Below are 15350 nucleotides of genomic sequence, written 5' to 3'. Positions count from 1 at the left end.
CGACTGTATTATTGAGACAGTGAATCCGGTGCTCTCAGCTCCAAGCTGTGAGTCCACAGCACTGTGACCTGTTCCTGTGGGAAAGGAGGTCTCTGGCAGTGCTACCCAGCTCGCCTAGCCCAGTCGGGGCTGTAGTGCATGAGTCCAGTTGGTACACTGGCTCAAGGGCGATGCTGACAAAAACGACATTTCTGACTTGTGGGGGGGGGGGTTCTTGTTTAATCACATAAAAGAAAGAAAGGAAGGTTTTTTCCCCCTCCCCCATCAGTCCCTTTGCCATACCGAGTCTTGGCGTATCTTCTCATGATTTATACTTGCTCCTTCGACTCTTCTTGTTTTATCAGAGATCTCTTCTGTTAGCAGTCTTTACTCCCCCTTCTTCCTTGAAATATGTGCATTCGCTTCATCCAAATTGTTTCTTTTGAAGTTCTTGCAGCTAGTGGCGCGGATCAGAGACGGCGTCCAGGAGCGCCAAAATCCCACAGGAGGGCATTGTGCCTAGTGCCCCCATCCCCACAAATTCGGGGGTGGTATAGGGCACAGCAGGCAAGGGCAGTCCCACCCCACAATCCGGGGGGGGGGGGGGTAGGGAGGCTATTTACTCCCATCACAGCCTCCAAATTACCTCGTGTGGGTCGGAGAGATGTTATTGTCAGCCATCTTCTATTGCGCCCCTAGTGGCCCCTCCAGTACTTGCCTCTTTCAGGGTTGGGAACGGGGGGGGGGGTGCATCAGGCATTTCTGCTCTTAACACATGCCCCCCTTTTTAGTCCATAGCCCCAACAAATGTGCTCTGCCCCCCCCCCCATAGATGAAGGTTGTGGAAAACCGACGGTACCGGAAAGTGTTTGAGGATATTGTTCAGTTGATGGACAGAATGGAGAACGAAATCCTTCCCTCACTGGAGCTCAGCAGGAGGGAGGTAAAGATGAATAGGATCCTCTCCAGCCCCTTAAAGAGGGTTTGCTGCAAAAAGACCGGGGGGGGGGGGGAGAAGCCTGCTTTATATCATGTCAGGCCCTTGGCCCATCTAGCTCAGTCTTGTTTATACTGTCTCCGAGTGGTTCCCCAGGATTTCCGGGGGATCTCTCCCAGCCCTACCTGGAGATGCTGGGGATAGAACCTGGGACCCTTGCATGCAAAGCAGATGCCCTTCCACTGAGCTGCAGCCTCTTCCTCACAGGCAAATACTCCAGGGGTAGCTAGTGTGGTGCCCCCCAGATGTTGGACTACAACTCCCATCATCCCCAGCCAACATGGCCAGTGGCAATGGGAAGTTGCAAGTGCAGCAATATCTGGAGAGCCCCACATGGACACTCAAGAACAAACGTGGCCACTGTGTGGTGGCGTTTAGACCTGTTGCATGTGCAGTCCCCTAAATGAGAGCCCGGGGCCAAGGACAAACTCCCCCCTGGAACACGTTTCCTTGCCATCTGCTGAAGGCAAGCACTCTCTTTCCTCCCCCCCCCCCCTTTTGCTGTGCAGTTTTCGTTTGAGAATGTGAAGTTCCGGCAGCTGCAGAAGGAGAAGTTCCAGATCACAAACAACGGGCAGGTCACCCTCCATTTCTCCTTTATCCCCAAGCTCAGTGACAACCAGTATTGTAAGCCATGGCTTCGCACTGAGCCCTGCGAGGGATACTTGGAGCCCAGTGAGTCATAGAATTGTAGAGTTGGAAAGGGACCCCAAGGGTCATCTAGGGAAGGCCTTCCTTTTCTCCTCCTCTTCCCAACCCTCCTCCATCAAACCTTGGGAGTTTTGTAGAGCAGGGGAGGCTTAACATTTGTGGGCTACATTGCCCCATGCTCAAGCCTCCAAGAGCCACACATCAAAGCAGGTGAGCCCAAAGTGTAAAAGTGTGTGTGACCAGCTTTAAACAAACACACACACAAATGAATTGAAGCCCCAAAATGCTGAAGAGTCCCAAAAAACCTTTTGGCATCGCAGGGAACCAGTGAGAGCAGTCCGTCAAAAAAATATTATTATTATTTTTAAAAATGCATATTTTTACGTTGTGGAGGAATAAAAATATATTGGGGAACATATAGAACTAGCCAAACTTTTAAAAACTCAATGAAATGTAGACTAAAAAAAAAAGTTACATTGGGGGTGCAAAAATCCTTTAGGAGACAAATAAATGCTTTCCCTTTTTATATTCTTTTGTTAGGATCACTTTCTCTTACCCCCCCCCCCCAGTATCCTGTCACCATCTTCTGTGCAGCTGCTGCTTTGGAGGAATAGAGAGGAAAGTGGGGCGGGAACTGAGTCGCTTCTTCTCCTAATTCTTGAAGTTAAGGTTTCCTACATACACCTGTGAGAACAGGACGCTGTACTAGATGGGCCATTGGCCTGATCCAGCAGGCTCATATTGTGTCCTTCTGTTAAATTATTCACTATCTTAACTTTTAATTTACAAACAAACAAACTTGACTATGCCAAAGAGTGTATCTACCTGACCTCCTCCCGTTTTAGATGAGACGGTGGACATTTCCCTGGATGTGTACGTCAGCAAGGACTCTGTGACGCTTCTCAATTCAAGAGAAGATAAGATTGAGGATATCTTTGTCCTTCACCTTGACCCTGGCAAGGACTATTTCCTCACCATCAGTGAGAGCTACCTACCAAGCTGCTTCGGGACCTCCTTGGAAGCCTTGTGCTGGATGAGACAGCTGATTTGCGAAGTTCCCGTCACCAGACTTATTGACCTGGTAGGGAAAGGGGTTCATTTACCTGGCAGGTTCATTTGCTGAATGTCTACCCTTCCCACTCTGCTTGCCTGCTTGAAAAACAGCTGCTCTTCCACTCAGAAATGTGTGGCCTGGGGGTCCTTCACTGCATTCAGCTTCAGCTCCTGTAGCTGTGCATTCGCTTCCTGTGTGATGTTCATGCCCTTTGTTTGCCTTGACTGAGTCATCCCAGGTTCTGGTCCTCCCACCTGCCCTTTCGCAGGGCCACTAAACCGTGTGCATTTCCCTGCCATCTGCCCAGATACTGTTCAGCCAACGGGCTGTTTCTTTCTCTTCTCAGGGCCTGTGCCATTAACACACTTTGTTGTCTTTTCCCCACTTTTCTTTTGCTCTTGCCTTCCTCCTCTGATCTCAGGGAGAAGACAGCTTCCTAGAAAAGGTAAGAGTTGGTTTGCTATCCTCTAGATGTTCTTGTAGTGGGCTCAAATCAGGTACAGGCAACGCCCCGTTTACACAGGGGTTGCGTTCCAAGGTACTGTGCATTTAAATGAAATTGCATATATTGGGGACAGCATTGGAAAAGCCTGCAAACACCCTCTAAACTTCCGGAAACCCTTTTGAAAGGCCTTTTGAAAACCAGCAGCACTTGCCAGACTCCCTGCAAAACTCCTTGCTCCAACTCTCCACAGGCCTCAAAGGTCGGTGCAAAAGCTCCTGGGAGGGAGTCTAGATGCTGTTTCCATGCCACTTTGCTGCGTTTGTGCTCTTTGGGGGGACATTTTTGCCCCTTCAAGTGCCACTTCCAGCTTTGCGGCAGTGTGCATGTGCCCCGAACGCACGTAAATGGAGTTGCCTGTACTGGAAGGCACTTGTCATGGGACCAGTGGCCATGATCTTCGTTTTTTTGATATTGAGTTTCAGACCATATTTTGTGCTCTCCTCTTTCACCCTCAATAAAAGGTTCTTTAATTCCTCCTCACTTTCTGCCATCAAGGTTGTGTCATCTGCATATCTGAGGTTGTTGATATTTCTTCCGGCAATCTTAATTCCGGCTAGGGATTCATCAAGGAGACAGTGGTGACTGTCAATTTGGACAGCTGTATACATTTAGAATCATGGAGGATAGGTTTATCAGTGGCTATTTATTGCCACTATTATCATAAACCACATGCTTTTGATTACTAGTTTCTGGGGAACATGATTGTAATGGCTTTAAGGGTTGCTTGTGCGTACGTTACCGCCTCTGCGGGCTAGTTTGCCTGGTTGAGCCGTTTCCCTCTGGACAGCCCTCCACTCCGTGGCTGTTCAGTCGCTGGCAGAATCCGTCAGTGGGCGTTTCTTGAACCTCTTCCAGCAAAGAAGCTCTTTGACGCCAAGTCGCCGCCTACTTTCCCTGCGTGAAAGTCTTCTGCGCAGGGTGGGCATAGGCAGCGGAGGACTTGTGCTCTCCTCGCTGGTCTCTTGCGAAGAGTCCTGGAGCCTACTCTCCGCTTCCCCCATCGGCCCCCCTCTAGCCCTGGTGTAGCGCTGATTATCTTCCCCAGCCGGGGATTCGCCTCTCTCCCCGCTTGGCCCCTCTCCAGCATCGCTGCTGAGTCTCGCCTCCTCTGCTAGCTGCGATGGCAGTTCCCTGACATGTGGAGTTTGGAACTGACAGGGTTAAAACTCCGTGGTGTCCTGTATCTGGGAGGAGCTTGACGCAGAGAAGTGTGTCACAGTCTGTGTCACTGTTCAGACTTGCTTTCGCTTCTGGCTGACACGCAGCACAGCTTGGAGGCTGCATGTGTGTGCTTTTGGAGCACAGAGAAATGTCGGAAGTTTCTGATGGGTTTACTGCTTTGTAAATAAGCGCTACTAGAGATAAGAACTGAACTGTCTCTGGACTTGATTTATCCCTTATCTCACACGGACGCAGGACCGCTGCTACTCTGCTCTCCTGCCAGGTCAGCTCCCCAGCAGAGCCACGCAGGGAAGCCTGACTGGACGCAGGATTTATTTTCCAAATAAATCTCCCCCCCAGAACCCCCTCCACCCCCGGCCCGACCTTTGGATCCAACTTCGTCCCTGTCCTCGGCCGACGATGCAGGGAATCCCCAGAAGGAGCTGTTGCCATCCTCAGAGGATTCAAACCCCGCTTCCCACCCGCTCTGATCTCTCCCCGCAGGGTGGGCCTCACAGTCTGAATCCTCCCCCCCCCCGACGCTTCTCCTCCCTCCTCTTCGGAGGCAGGAAAACCCTCAAAGTCCTCCTCGACGTCGGCGGTGCCAAAGTGCTCCTCCCAGAAGCTCGCTGGTGGTTGTGGTTTGTGTGGGAACCGACTGTGGAATTCTTCCACTAGATACCCGTCATGGATTGCTTCCGCGGGAACCCACGTGTCTTCTGACCGGGGCTCTTCCTCCCACGCTACCAAGTACTCTACCTTGCGCCCTCGCCACCTGGAATTGAGTATTTCCGTGGCTTGGTTGTGGTGTTCCCTCTCCTCTACCTGCGGGTGTGTGGTGACTTCTCCCTCCCGTCTGGGGAATTCCCGTCCCTCCCTGTACGGAGAGAGTAGGGACCTATGGAACACCGGGTGTAACTTCATGCTGTTAGGCAGCTTGAGTCTGAATGCCACGGGGTTCACCTGCTGAGTCACCTCAAAAGGTCCCAGCCACCTCGGCTGCAATTTCTTGCACCCTCCCTTAAAGGGTAACCCTTGGGTTGACAACCACACCCGCTCTCCCACCCGTATGGTCTCCCCTTCCCGACGGTGCTTGTCTGCCTGCCTCTTGTAGATTTCCTTGGCCCTCTCCAAATTCATCTGGAGTTGCTGGTGCAAGGCCTCCATTTCTTCCACAAACTGCTCTGCTGCAGGTACGTTCCACCCTTCCTACCCCCTTCCCGGGAAGGCCCTGGGGTGACACCCATAATTAGCCATGAACGGGCTCATTCCCGTGGACACGTGTTCAGCGTTATTGTACGCAAATTCAGCCAGCGCTAGTTTCTCTACCCAATCGTTCTGTCTCTTGCTGACGTAGCAGCGTAGGTATTGCTGGAGTATACTGTTCGCTCGTTCCACTTGCCTGTTGGTTTCCGGGTGTCTCGCTGTCGAGAAGCTCACCTCGACCTGCAGCAAGCTCATGAGCTTCCTCCAGAACCTTGAAGTAAATTGTTTCCCGCGAACTGAGATGACCCTCGAGGGAGCCCCATGCAACCTGAAGATGTGATCCACAAACAATCTGGCCGTCTCCTCTGCTGTCACCGCATGTGAGCAAGCTATGAAATGGCACATTTTTGTCAGTAGATCGACTACTACCACAACTGCCGTCTTCCCCCTTGATTTGAGCAAATCTGTCATAAAATCTATGGACACCACCTCCCAGGGTCTTCCCAGCATGGGTAAGGGTTCCAGTAACCCAGCAGGGGCCGCCCTCTCCCCCTTTGCCCTCTGGCAGCGGTCGCACCCCCGTACGTACTCCTGTACATCTTCCCTTACCCTTGGCCACCAGAACTGCCTGGTGATGAGCAGCATGGTATTGTGCTCACCAAAGTGCCCCGCTGTTGGATAGTCGTGGAGTTGTTTGAGTACCCTTCCCCTCAAGGTCTCCCCCGGTACATACAGTGCTCCCTTATAGTACAGTACCCCTTCCTTTTCCTCAAACTCTCCATGGTTTTCCCTTCCTTCCCGTAGTTCCCTGATTTTAGTTTGGGCGAACTCGTCGTCCCTGGTGAGACCGGCTAGTTCCCGTTTCCCAACCAACACTCCCCCACACACCCATCTGTCCTCGGGGAACATGTGTCGGGCTTCCGGCGGTCCCTCTCCTTCCATGTACTCCGGCTTCCGGGAGAGAGCATCGGCTCTCACATTCTCCTCTCCCGGCACATACCGGATCTCGAAGGAAAACTTGGAGAACTCTTGTGCCCATCAAATCTGTCTCTGGTTGAGTACTCGCTCAGTCCTCCAGTACTCCAAGTTCTTGTGGTCCGTGCAAACCTGGATCTTGTGCCGCGCCCCTATTAACAGATGTCTCCATCGGCGAAATGCTGCATAGATAGCTAGCAGTTCGCGGTCATACACCGTGTAGTTCTGCTCCGACTTGTTCAGCTTCCTCGAGAAAAAGCGCACGGCCTCCAGTCTTGCTGGGTTCCTGGCTGCAAAAGCATGGCTCCTATGGCCCGGTCTGACACGTCGGTCTCTAGCCTCATGGGTTTCTCCAGATCCACGTGCAGGAGCTGTTCTTCCAATGCGAACACTTTTTTCAGGCTTTCAAAGGATTGCTGGGCCCCTTCCGTCCAGGCGAACTTCTTTTTGCTACTGAGACAGTCTGTGATGGGTGCTGTTAAATAGGCGAAATTCTTGATAAACTTCCTGTAGACGTTGCTGAAACCTAGGAACCTCTGCACGTCCTTCCGGGTCTTTGGGGCCTTCCATTCCAGTACCGCCTGCACCTTGCTGGGGATCATAGCTAGGCCCTTGTCTGACAACTTGTACCCCAGAAACTCGACCTCCCTTGTGTGAAATTGGCATTTTTCCAGCTTGACCCACAACTGGTGCTTCTGCAGTCTCTTTAGCACTTCCCTGACGTCATTGACATGTTGCTTCTCATTGTCAGAATAGATTAAGTCGTCGTCCAAGAAGGCTACGCAGTTCTTGTACAGCAGGGAACCCAACACGTGGTGCATGAAAGCTTGAAAACAGGCGGAGCCCGACTGTAATCCGAAGGACATAACTAAGTACTCAAAGGCCCCCAGTGGGGTGAACATGGTGGTTTTCCATTCGTCCCCCTCCCTCATCCTCATCAAATTGTATGCTCCCCTGAGGTCCAGCTTGGTAAAAATTTTCCCCTGCCTCACCCTTGTTAAAATGTCGTCAATCCTGGGCATTGGGAAGGTCACGGGTTCCGATACCAGGTTCAAGCCCCTATAATCTACGACTAATCTGGGCTGATTTGTGTCTTTTTTGTCCACAAAGAACACCGGACTGGCCCCCACCGCCCTTGATTCTCTTATGAAACCTCTTTTCAGGTTCTTGTCAATAAATTCCCTCAACTCCTGCATCTCCCTGTCCGACATGGCATACAGTTTACCCACTGGCAACTGAGCCCCTGGGAGTAGGTTGATTTGGCAGTCAAAGGGCCTATGGGGGGGGGTAGTCTATCCGCCTCCTACTCGCTGAAGACCTCCTGCAGGTCAGTATATTGGGGTGGCACCTTCCCCTTTGGCTCCACAGCCATTCCAGCCACCCTGGCCACTGTCATCCTTGGGGTCCCCCCCATGCAGTGTTCCAAGCAGTAAGCTGACCCAAAGGTGACTGACCGCTGGTGCCATACCACTACTGGATCATGCAGTCCCAACCAGCTCATTCCCAGTATTATTGGGGGTCCTGACAGTGTGGCTACGTGAAAGGCAATGGTCTCTGTGTGCCTGGACACCCTCATTCTCATTGGTGGGGTCTGGTGCGTCACCTACCCTCCCAGAAGTTCCCTGCAGTCTATGGTTGTCACCTGCAAGGGGAAATCCAGAGGCAGCAGGTGGAGTTGGTGTTCCATAGCGAAACTCTTGCTGAAGAAATTGCAGGAACTGCCTGAATCCAGCAGCCCCTTCACCTTCACTGGGTGCCCATTTGGGAGTTCTAGCACCACTTCTAGGGCTATGGCTGTCCTGGGAGGGTCTGGTTGGGGCACTTCTATTGGTTGTTGGCTTGGCTGCTGCCCCCGCTGATTGGCAGCCAAGCTTGGCCGTTTCCCTGGGCCTGCTCCGTTTTCCCCTCCCCCTCACAGCCAGCAGCTCCCACCATCCCTTGCCAGGCCTTTATTTGAGGGCAGACCCTGGCAAAATGTCCTGGCCGTTGGCAGAGGAAACACTTCTTGTGGGCTTTCCAATCTTTCCCTCCCTCTTGCGCCCTTCCGTGGTGTTTCCATTGGCTCTGCCGGCTGGGAAGGCTGCCTTGGTATTTCAGGAATGCGGTAGTCATGGTAACGCTCCCCGCTCCCTCCGCCCTTCTCCTGAGCCCGGGCTTCCTGTCTTGCTCCAATCGCAAGCACAGCCTTGGTCAGCTGCTCCATCGACTGCGGGCGGGGCATGCGGGAAAGCTCATCCTTGACCGTTGGGGACAACCCCTCCTCAAACAACATCTGAATGGGTTCAGCGTCCAGATCCCACCCAAGCCGGTGGATCAACATCGCAAAGCGCGACCAGTACTCTCTAACAGATTGGTTCCCCTGCTTGCACCCCATCAATTGCCGTCGAACCACAGTTTGCTCCACTTCGCTTGAAAACATTGCATTCATTGCCTGAAAAAATTTCCTGACGTCTTTCAGGGCGGCATTTTGCGTTGCCATTAGGGGCCTGATCCATTCCCGCGCTCCATCCTCCAGATGCCCGACAATATAAGCCACCCTTTCCCCGTCATCCGCAAAATTATCATGCTGCAGTTCCAAAGCGTACTCTATTTCCGTCCGGAACGCGTTGTAGTCCTGGGGCTTCCCCCCAAACTTGTGCACTAGCCCCGGTACCTTCCTTGCGATGGGGGTGGGTCTGACCTTGGCATCCTGAGCCCTCCGTTCATCAAGCCTCGCCGTCAGCAGAGCCACATGCTGTTCTAAATCTCGGTTCCTCTCCACCAGATTCTGCACTCCAGCTGCTCGCTCCGCGCCGCCGGCTTCTCCAGTCTGACTCATTATGCTCCCCTGCCTGCCGCTGCGCACAAGCAACTTCAGGGACTGACGGATTGCTGTAATGGCTTTAAGGGTTGCTTGTGCATACGTTACCGCTTCTGCTGGCTAGTTTGCCTGGTTGAGCCGTTTCCCTCTGGACAGCCCTCCACTCCGTGGCTGTTCAGTCGCTGGCAGAATCCGTCAGTGGGCGTTTCTTGAACCTCTTCCAGCAAAGAAGCTCTTTGACGCCAAGTCGCCGCCTACTTTCCCTGCGTGAAAGTCTTCTGTGCAGGGTGGGCGTAGGCAGCAGAGGACTTGTGCTCTCCTCGCTGGTCTCTTGCGAAGAGTCCTGGAGCCTACTCTCCGCTTCCCCCATCGGCCCCCCTCTAGCCCTGGTGTAGCGCTGATTATCTTCCCCAGCCGGGGATTCGCCTCTCTCCCCGCTTGGCCCCTCTCCAGCATCGCTGCTGAGTCTCGCCTCCTCTGCTAGCTGCGATGGCAGTTCCCTGACAATGATGGACAGTGTTATTGTCACCCGTGTCCCTATGGACTCCCAAGGGCATGTGGTTGGCCATTGTGGGAACAAAATGCTGATCTAACCTAGCAATGCTTCTGTGTTCTTTAGCATGCATCAGCTACTCTTGCACTAAGACTCTGATACAGTATGTGTCATTCCCCACACCAATACACACACACTCTCTCTCAAGACAGGGGCGGGGAGTATTGGCGGCGGGGGGTGGGGATGAATTGGGTCCTAATCAACAGCTTCCCTGGGGATGAGAGGAAGTGGAGTTGGAATCAAATTCTCCATCCTTGCCAACTCCTTTTAGTGATGGGCTGCTTGCCATTGCTGTGCTCCTAAAGCTCTCTTGCTCCCCCCTCCTCTCTTTCTCTTTCTCTTGAATGTGGTAGCTTGAGATAGAACTAACCACCCTGAACATTTCTGGAGAGGAAGATGGGAAGGAAGCAGGAGGCATTGTTCACCAGCTGCTGTGTGCTGCATTGCCCAGACAAAGTTGTGGGCTGGGGCTCCAGCTGTTGTTCAGTTTCTACCACTGCCTCTGCAACGTGTTCTAGACAAGGGGTGGTGAACATGTGACCCCATCATCTCATCATGCTGGCTGGGGCTGCAGCCCATCAACCTATGAAGGCCCATCCATGTTCTGTTGCTGTTTTTGTTACTTATTTCCTGCCCTTCACCCTAAGGTCCCAGGGCAGGTTCCAACAATTTAAATAAAATGTTAGCCAACCCTCATGTCCACAGCTGCATATTTAGTAAGCTTTTGGGTGAACTGCACATCCGGAGTGGGAGGATTACTAGCTGCATATTAATAGGGGGAGGGGGAGCTTGGATTTGGGGTGCAAGCAATTTGTTTTTTGTTTCCCCACTTGAGATGCTTGTTGTGGCTAGGGCCAGGTGATATGTTAATTTATATATATTTTCAAATCAGCTTGAAGTCTATATAGTGATACTGGTTGCATAATTTTTGACCTGGCAATATATTGCGAATCATGATGTGTGTGTGTACTATGCAAAAAAAAAAAACAAAGTGGGGGGAAACTGTGAAGCCAGACAATGCTTCTCTAGATTCCTGCAGCTCCTGTGCACTCTGCCGGTTCAGCTTTCCCCTGCCCTCCTGCAGGGGGCAGCAAATCACAAGAGAGCAGGCGCCAGCAAAAATCACAATGCGGGGAAAACCGTGAAGCCAGCCAATGCCTCTACATAGCTCCATCTTATTTTAGACATTGTGATATATTGGTGTATTGCAATGTTTAGCTAGTGATATATCACAGTGTTGAAAGCCAGATATCGCCCAGCCCTAGTTGTGGCCTCAGAAGGCAAGACTTGTCCACCCAGCTGGAGCAAGGAAAGAATGCATACAGGCACACATTCTGTCAGGCTCTCATGCCAGTCCCCCTTGTCATTGGACCTCCAGGAGAAGCAGTTTCTGGATATAGTACCCCAAGATGGTGATGACTCCACTGAGCAGCCTTTGCACATACCCAAGGAGATATGGCTTTTGGTGGACCACCTCTTCAAGAATGCCTGCCACCAGGTGAGCTGAGGGGGACTGTACCATTTAAAGGATGGGTGTTGGCCGGAATCCAGTACCAGTTTTGGGGTGTGCAGGTTCCAAACGTCACAATTTATTTATATCTTAGCTACCAACTCGCTCTTACAAACTCCTGCTGTGAGTATAGTGGCACCTTGGAGGAGCGGCAGTGGGTGGGACATCCAGCATACGGTATTCCTTAGAGCAGCTCAGAAAAACCCAAGTGTTCACAACCATTGTCTGTCTCTTCCTAGCAAAGTGGCTCTCTGAGATTCGCCACTAGAAGAAGCGGGGAATGATTTCACTCTCCCATTGCCCAAAATCATGAGAGGGGTAGTAGGAATGCTACTGTGGAAAGCAGGAGGTGGGATACAATTCTCAGCCTCTTGGTGATGGGCTTCTCTCCATTGTGGCATTCCTCGACCTCACATTATGCACCCCAGGGCTGGATTGTTCTTCGTGCTATCCAGGATGTACCTCATCCCTTCCTAACGCATGGGTGATACTCTGCTTCAGGAGGACCTCTTCCAGACCCCGGGGACGCAGGACGAGCTGCAGGAGATAACTGAGTGCCTGGACACCAGCATTCCTGAGACGATCCGTATCCTCTTTGGGGGACATTGTTGGGGAGCAGGGCTGCTTGGTGGTTTTGTTTAGCTCTTGGCTGGAGTGGACCTCACTTTTATATCCCTGGTGGCTTAGGTTCCTAGGCCACCCCATCCTTAAGGCTCTGGGACACATCAAAATGAAATGCCCACAGTAAAGTCCAGTCATGCATCCAAACAACTTAACAGCTTTAACCCCCATTTGAAAACATCAGCCTGGCTAGATAGAGCAGAGGTGGGGAATCTTGACAGGCCCGCAGCCCCCACATCTAGCATCATACGTGGTATCAGGTGTGGAGACAGGTAAAGACATGGCTGCAAAGGAGCTTCAAGGGTGCATTCAATTGTTCTTTGGCAAGCAGGGTTTGTTGACCGCACTTTTGGAGTTGACCACCAGTATTTGTTGTTTGGATTGAAACCATGCCTGCAGAAGGACATTTCCTCGGCAGATCAGCTTTGCAGGCGGCTTTGTCAAGAGGGGAGGTGTGGGATAATTACAGTGGGGTGGCTCAGTTGGTAGAGCGTGACACTCTTAATCTCAGGGCTGTGGGTTCAAGGTCCACCTTGCGCCAAAAGGGGGAACTTGCAAGGTGGGCCCAGATGTATAAGGACCAAGCTTCTTGCTTTGGACCAGCCTGGGAAGGAGGCAGGCTGCAGGTAACAGGACAGAACACTTCCCTTGCCAGGCTGTCAATAGCTGGCAGTGACCACTTGGTGGCCGAAGCTCTGCTCATCTTCCTGGAGGCAGTGCCAGAACCAGTCATTTGCTATGAACTGTATCAGCTCTGCCTTGAGTGCTCCCATGACAGCCACCTCTGTCGCCAGGTCGGCCCCAGAGCCCCATCTCTTCCTGGCTGGTCTGTGGTGTGTACAGAAGCATAGAATCAGAAGGGATTTCCAAAGGCATCTAGTCCAAATGTTGCCGCGAGTAACAGGAAATCCACTAAAACATCCCTGAAAGCCAGTAAATCGGCACACTGGCAGGAGGGCTAGTCTGGTCTGGGAAGCCTTGTTAACTGCAGAGGTTGCTGATGTTTCCTTTGATAACCATCCCTCTCGGTTGTGGAGGGGGGTGGGGTGCGCACATGTTGTCTTTTTGCTTTCTGACAAGGAGTTGTAACAATAGCCCACCTTTTTCAGTGAACCTCGCTTCAATTTCCAACACAGGAAGCGGCCATATACTGAATCAGACCCCTGGGCCATCTAACTCAGTATTGTCGAAATTGACAAGCAGTGGCTCTCAAGGATTTCAGACAAGGGATGTTCCCTACCCTACTTGGAGATGCTGGGGGTGGAACCTGAGACTTTCTGCATGAAAAGCAGAGCAATGGCCCTTCCCCCAAGATATTTCAGTTGGTAGAGCATAAGACTCTTCATCTCAGTGTCCTGAGGTCGAGCCCCACCTTAGGCATTGCAGGGGGTTCGATTAGTTAACCCTCGTGGTCCCTTCCAACTCTACAGTTGTATTATTCCCCAAAGTTCCCAGCAGAGTTCTAGTCCAGTTACCATTTTAAAAATTATTTTTTTAATGCCAGGTCTAAACCTGCAAACATAAAAAGTACACTGTGCTAGTGATCCATGCCCCTCCTCTAGCAAAGCTCTGCATTGAAACTCCAAACTGCCCCTCCCTGTCTTGCAGGTGATCTGCCAGTTGCCGCGGTCGCACCAGAACGTGTTCCGCTTCGTGGTGGCTTTCCTGCGGGAGCTGCTGAAATACTCTGAGAGCAACAACGTCAGTGGCAACATGCTAGGTAAGGCCTGCCTGTCCTGGCTGGGAGCTGGCCTTCCTCCTGCTCCCGCCTCCTCTCATGCAAATGTTTTCGCTTCCCTGCAGCCACCCTCTTCGCCAGCCTCCTGCTACGGCCTCTGCCCAACGTTCTGTCGAAGCAGAGCCCACAGGAGCGTCAGCGTGCCATCGGCTTCCTCCTGGGCTTCCTGCTGGGGGTGGATGACTACGAAAGGTGCCAAGCGTGACTGGAGATGAAGTTGGGAGGGAAGAGGCAAGGCCCAGCCTCTGTTCTCTGGTGCCTGCCTGTGAGGGGTGAGGGTGCTGATAAGCTAGTAAAGCAACATTCTGGGCTTCGCGCCATCTCTTCACAAGATTTATTGTTCTACTTCAAAGCCTTTTACGAGAGATCAAACACATACATTCATACTCAGCTATCCAGATGAGTCATCTGACTTTCGTCTGTGACGCTGCCAACAAGCCCATTCCCGGAAATGACGCTTCCTTTTCGTTTTGCCCTGTGAATGGCTGGGTCCTGCTTTAGGCTCCCCCCTGCCAGTTTCCCCCTCTGACGAGGAAGAGACGCTGCTGAATGCCGGCTTGGGCTCTCTATATTTGTCTCCCTCCCTCATGGTTTCCCCTGCAGCCTCCAATTCCCTGACACTGCCCTTCCCCTTGTGCCATCTTGCCATGTGCCAGCTCCCTTCCTTGTGCTTCGCCCTTTCCACCTTTTCCTCTTGACTCCTGACTCGGTTGAACACTTGGTTTTCCACATGGTTCCAGGGCATTAGCAGGATAAGGGTGCTTTGGGAGGGACCCTGTTAGAGGACAGTCATTCCCCTGCCCATCCTACTACCACTGCTGCTCTCAGTCCCTGTGCAGTAGTCCACTCTCTCTCCCCTTCTGCTGCAGCTGAGCATGTGATACTCTTGGTGGGTACAAGGCATAAGGATTCCTAGCCTGTCCTGGGATTGCAGGACCTTTTTCTCTGTTTCCAACAGCCAAATCTCGGCAATTCTAGGCGGATGACAACCCTACCCACTTGTGCCAGATTGCCTGGCATACATTACAAGTATCTAGTCACTGTGGGAATGTTCAGGGGTGCAGGAGAGGATATATTGACTAATTATATCCTTATCCAACTTGTGCTAACAAGTTCCCAAAATATCAGCAGAGTTTATAGACATTCCCCTTTAAGTTTGCAACGGTAACGTGTGCACAGGTTCGCTAGAACCTCTATAATAATTACTCTGGTAATTTCCCCTTTGTTCCCTCTTAAAATACAAGACACGACACAGTCTTTATAAAAGTATAAAAGAGTTTACTCACGTTCTGTTCACAATATGATCCCAGAAGGCACACAGCTTAAAAAGGTAAAATACATTTAGAATCTATCTTATAGGAAGATAGTACTGTCCTCTCTTGGCTGAGAGCCAAGAGGGCATGTTGCTCCTTCAGAAGATGAAGATGAGAGAGAGAGATATGGCTGCCTGCCCTGTGCTTTTATCATTTACCTGCACAGGTGAGGCCACACCCACCTCTGGTCACATGTGGAGGAAGTCCGTCCCCAGGAAGTTTACCTACTTGCTAGACAGACATCCCTCCCCATGTTCTAACATGTACACTCTAGGAATGTTGTCATT

The 15350-nt window shown here is 51.8% G+C and overlaps 1 protein-coding gene across 1 annotated transcript; it reads left to right on the top strand.

Moving 5' to 3' along the window:
• Nucleotides 1–811: 811 nt before the first annotated feature.
• LOC310836036 (inositol polyphosphate 5-phosphatase OCRL-like) lies at nt 812–13955 on the top strand (the record flags this gene model as incomplete). The annotated part of the gene is made up of 9 exons (XM_083720973.1): nt 812–922; nt 1486–1651; nt 2473–2708; nt 3103–3126; nt 11260–11379; nt 11893–11977; nt 12679–12806; nt 13621–13732; nt 13816–13955. The coding sequence occupies 9 exons, from the start codon at nt 812–814 to the stop codon at nt 13953–13955; spliced, it is 1122 nt and encodes a 373-aa protein (XP_083577099.1).
• Nucleotides 13956–15350: the final 1395 nt, after the last annotated feature.

This window comes from Podarcis gaigeae, assembly GCF_964106915.1.
Source record: "Podarcis gaigeae genome assembly, chromosome: W".
NCBI classification, from domain to species: Eukaryota; Metazoa; Chordata; class Lepidosauria; order Squamata; family Lacertidae; genus Podarcis; species Podarcis gaigeae.
This window is presented reverse-complemented; position numbering and strand designations above follow the sequence as displayed.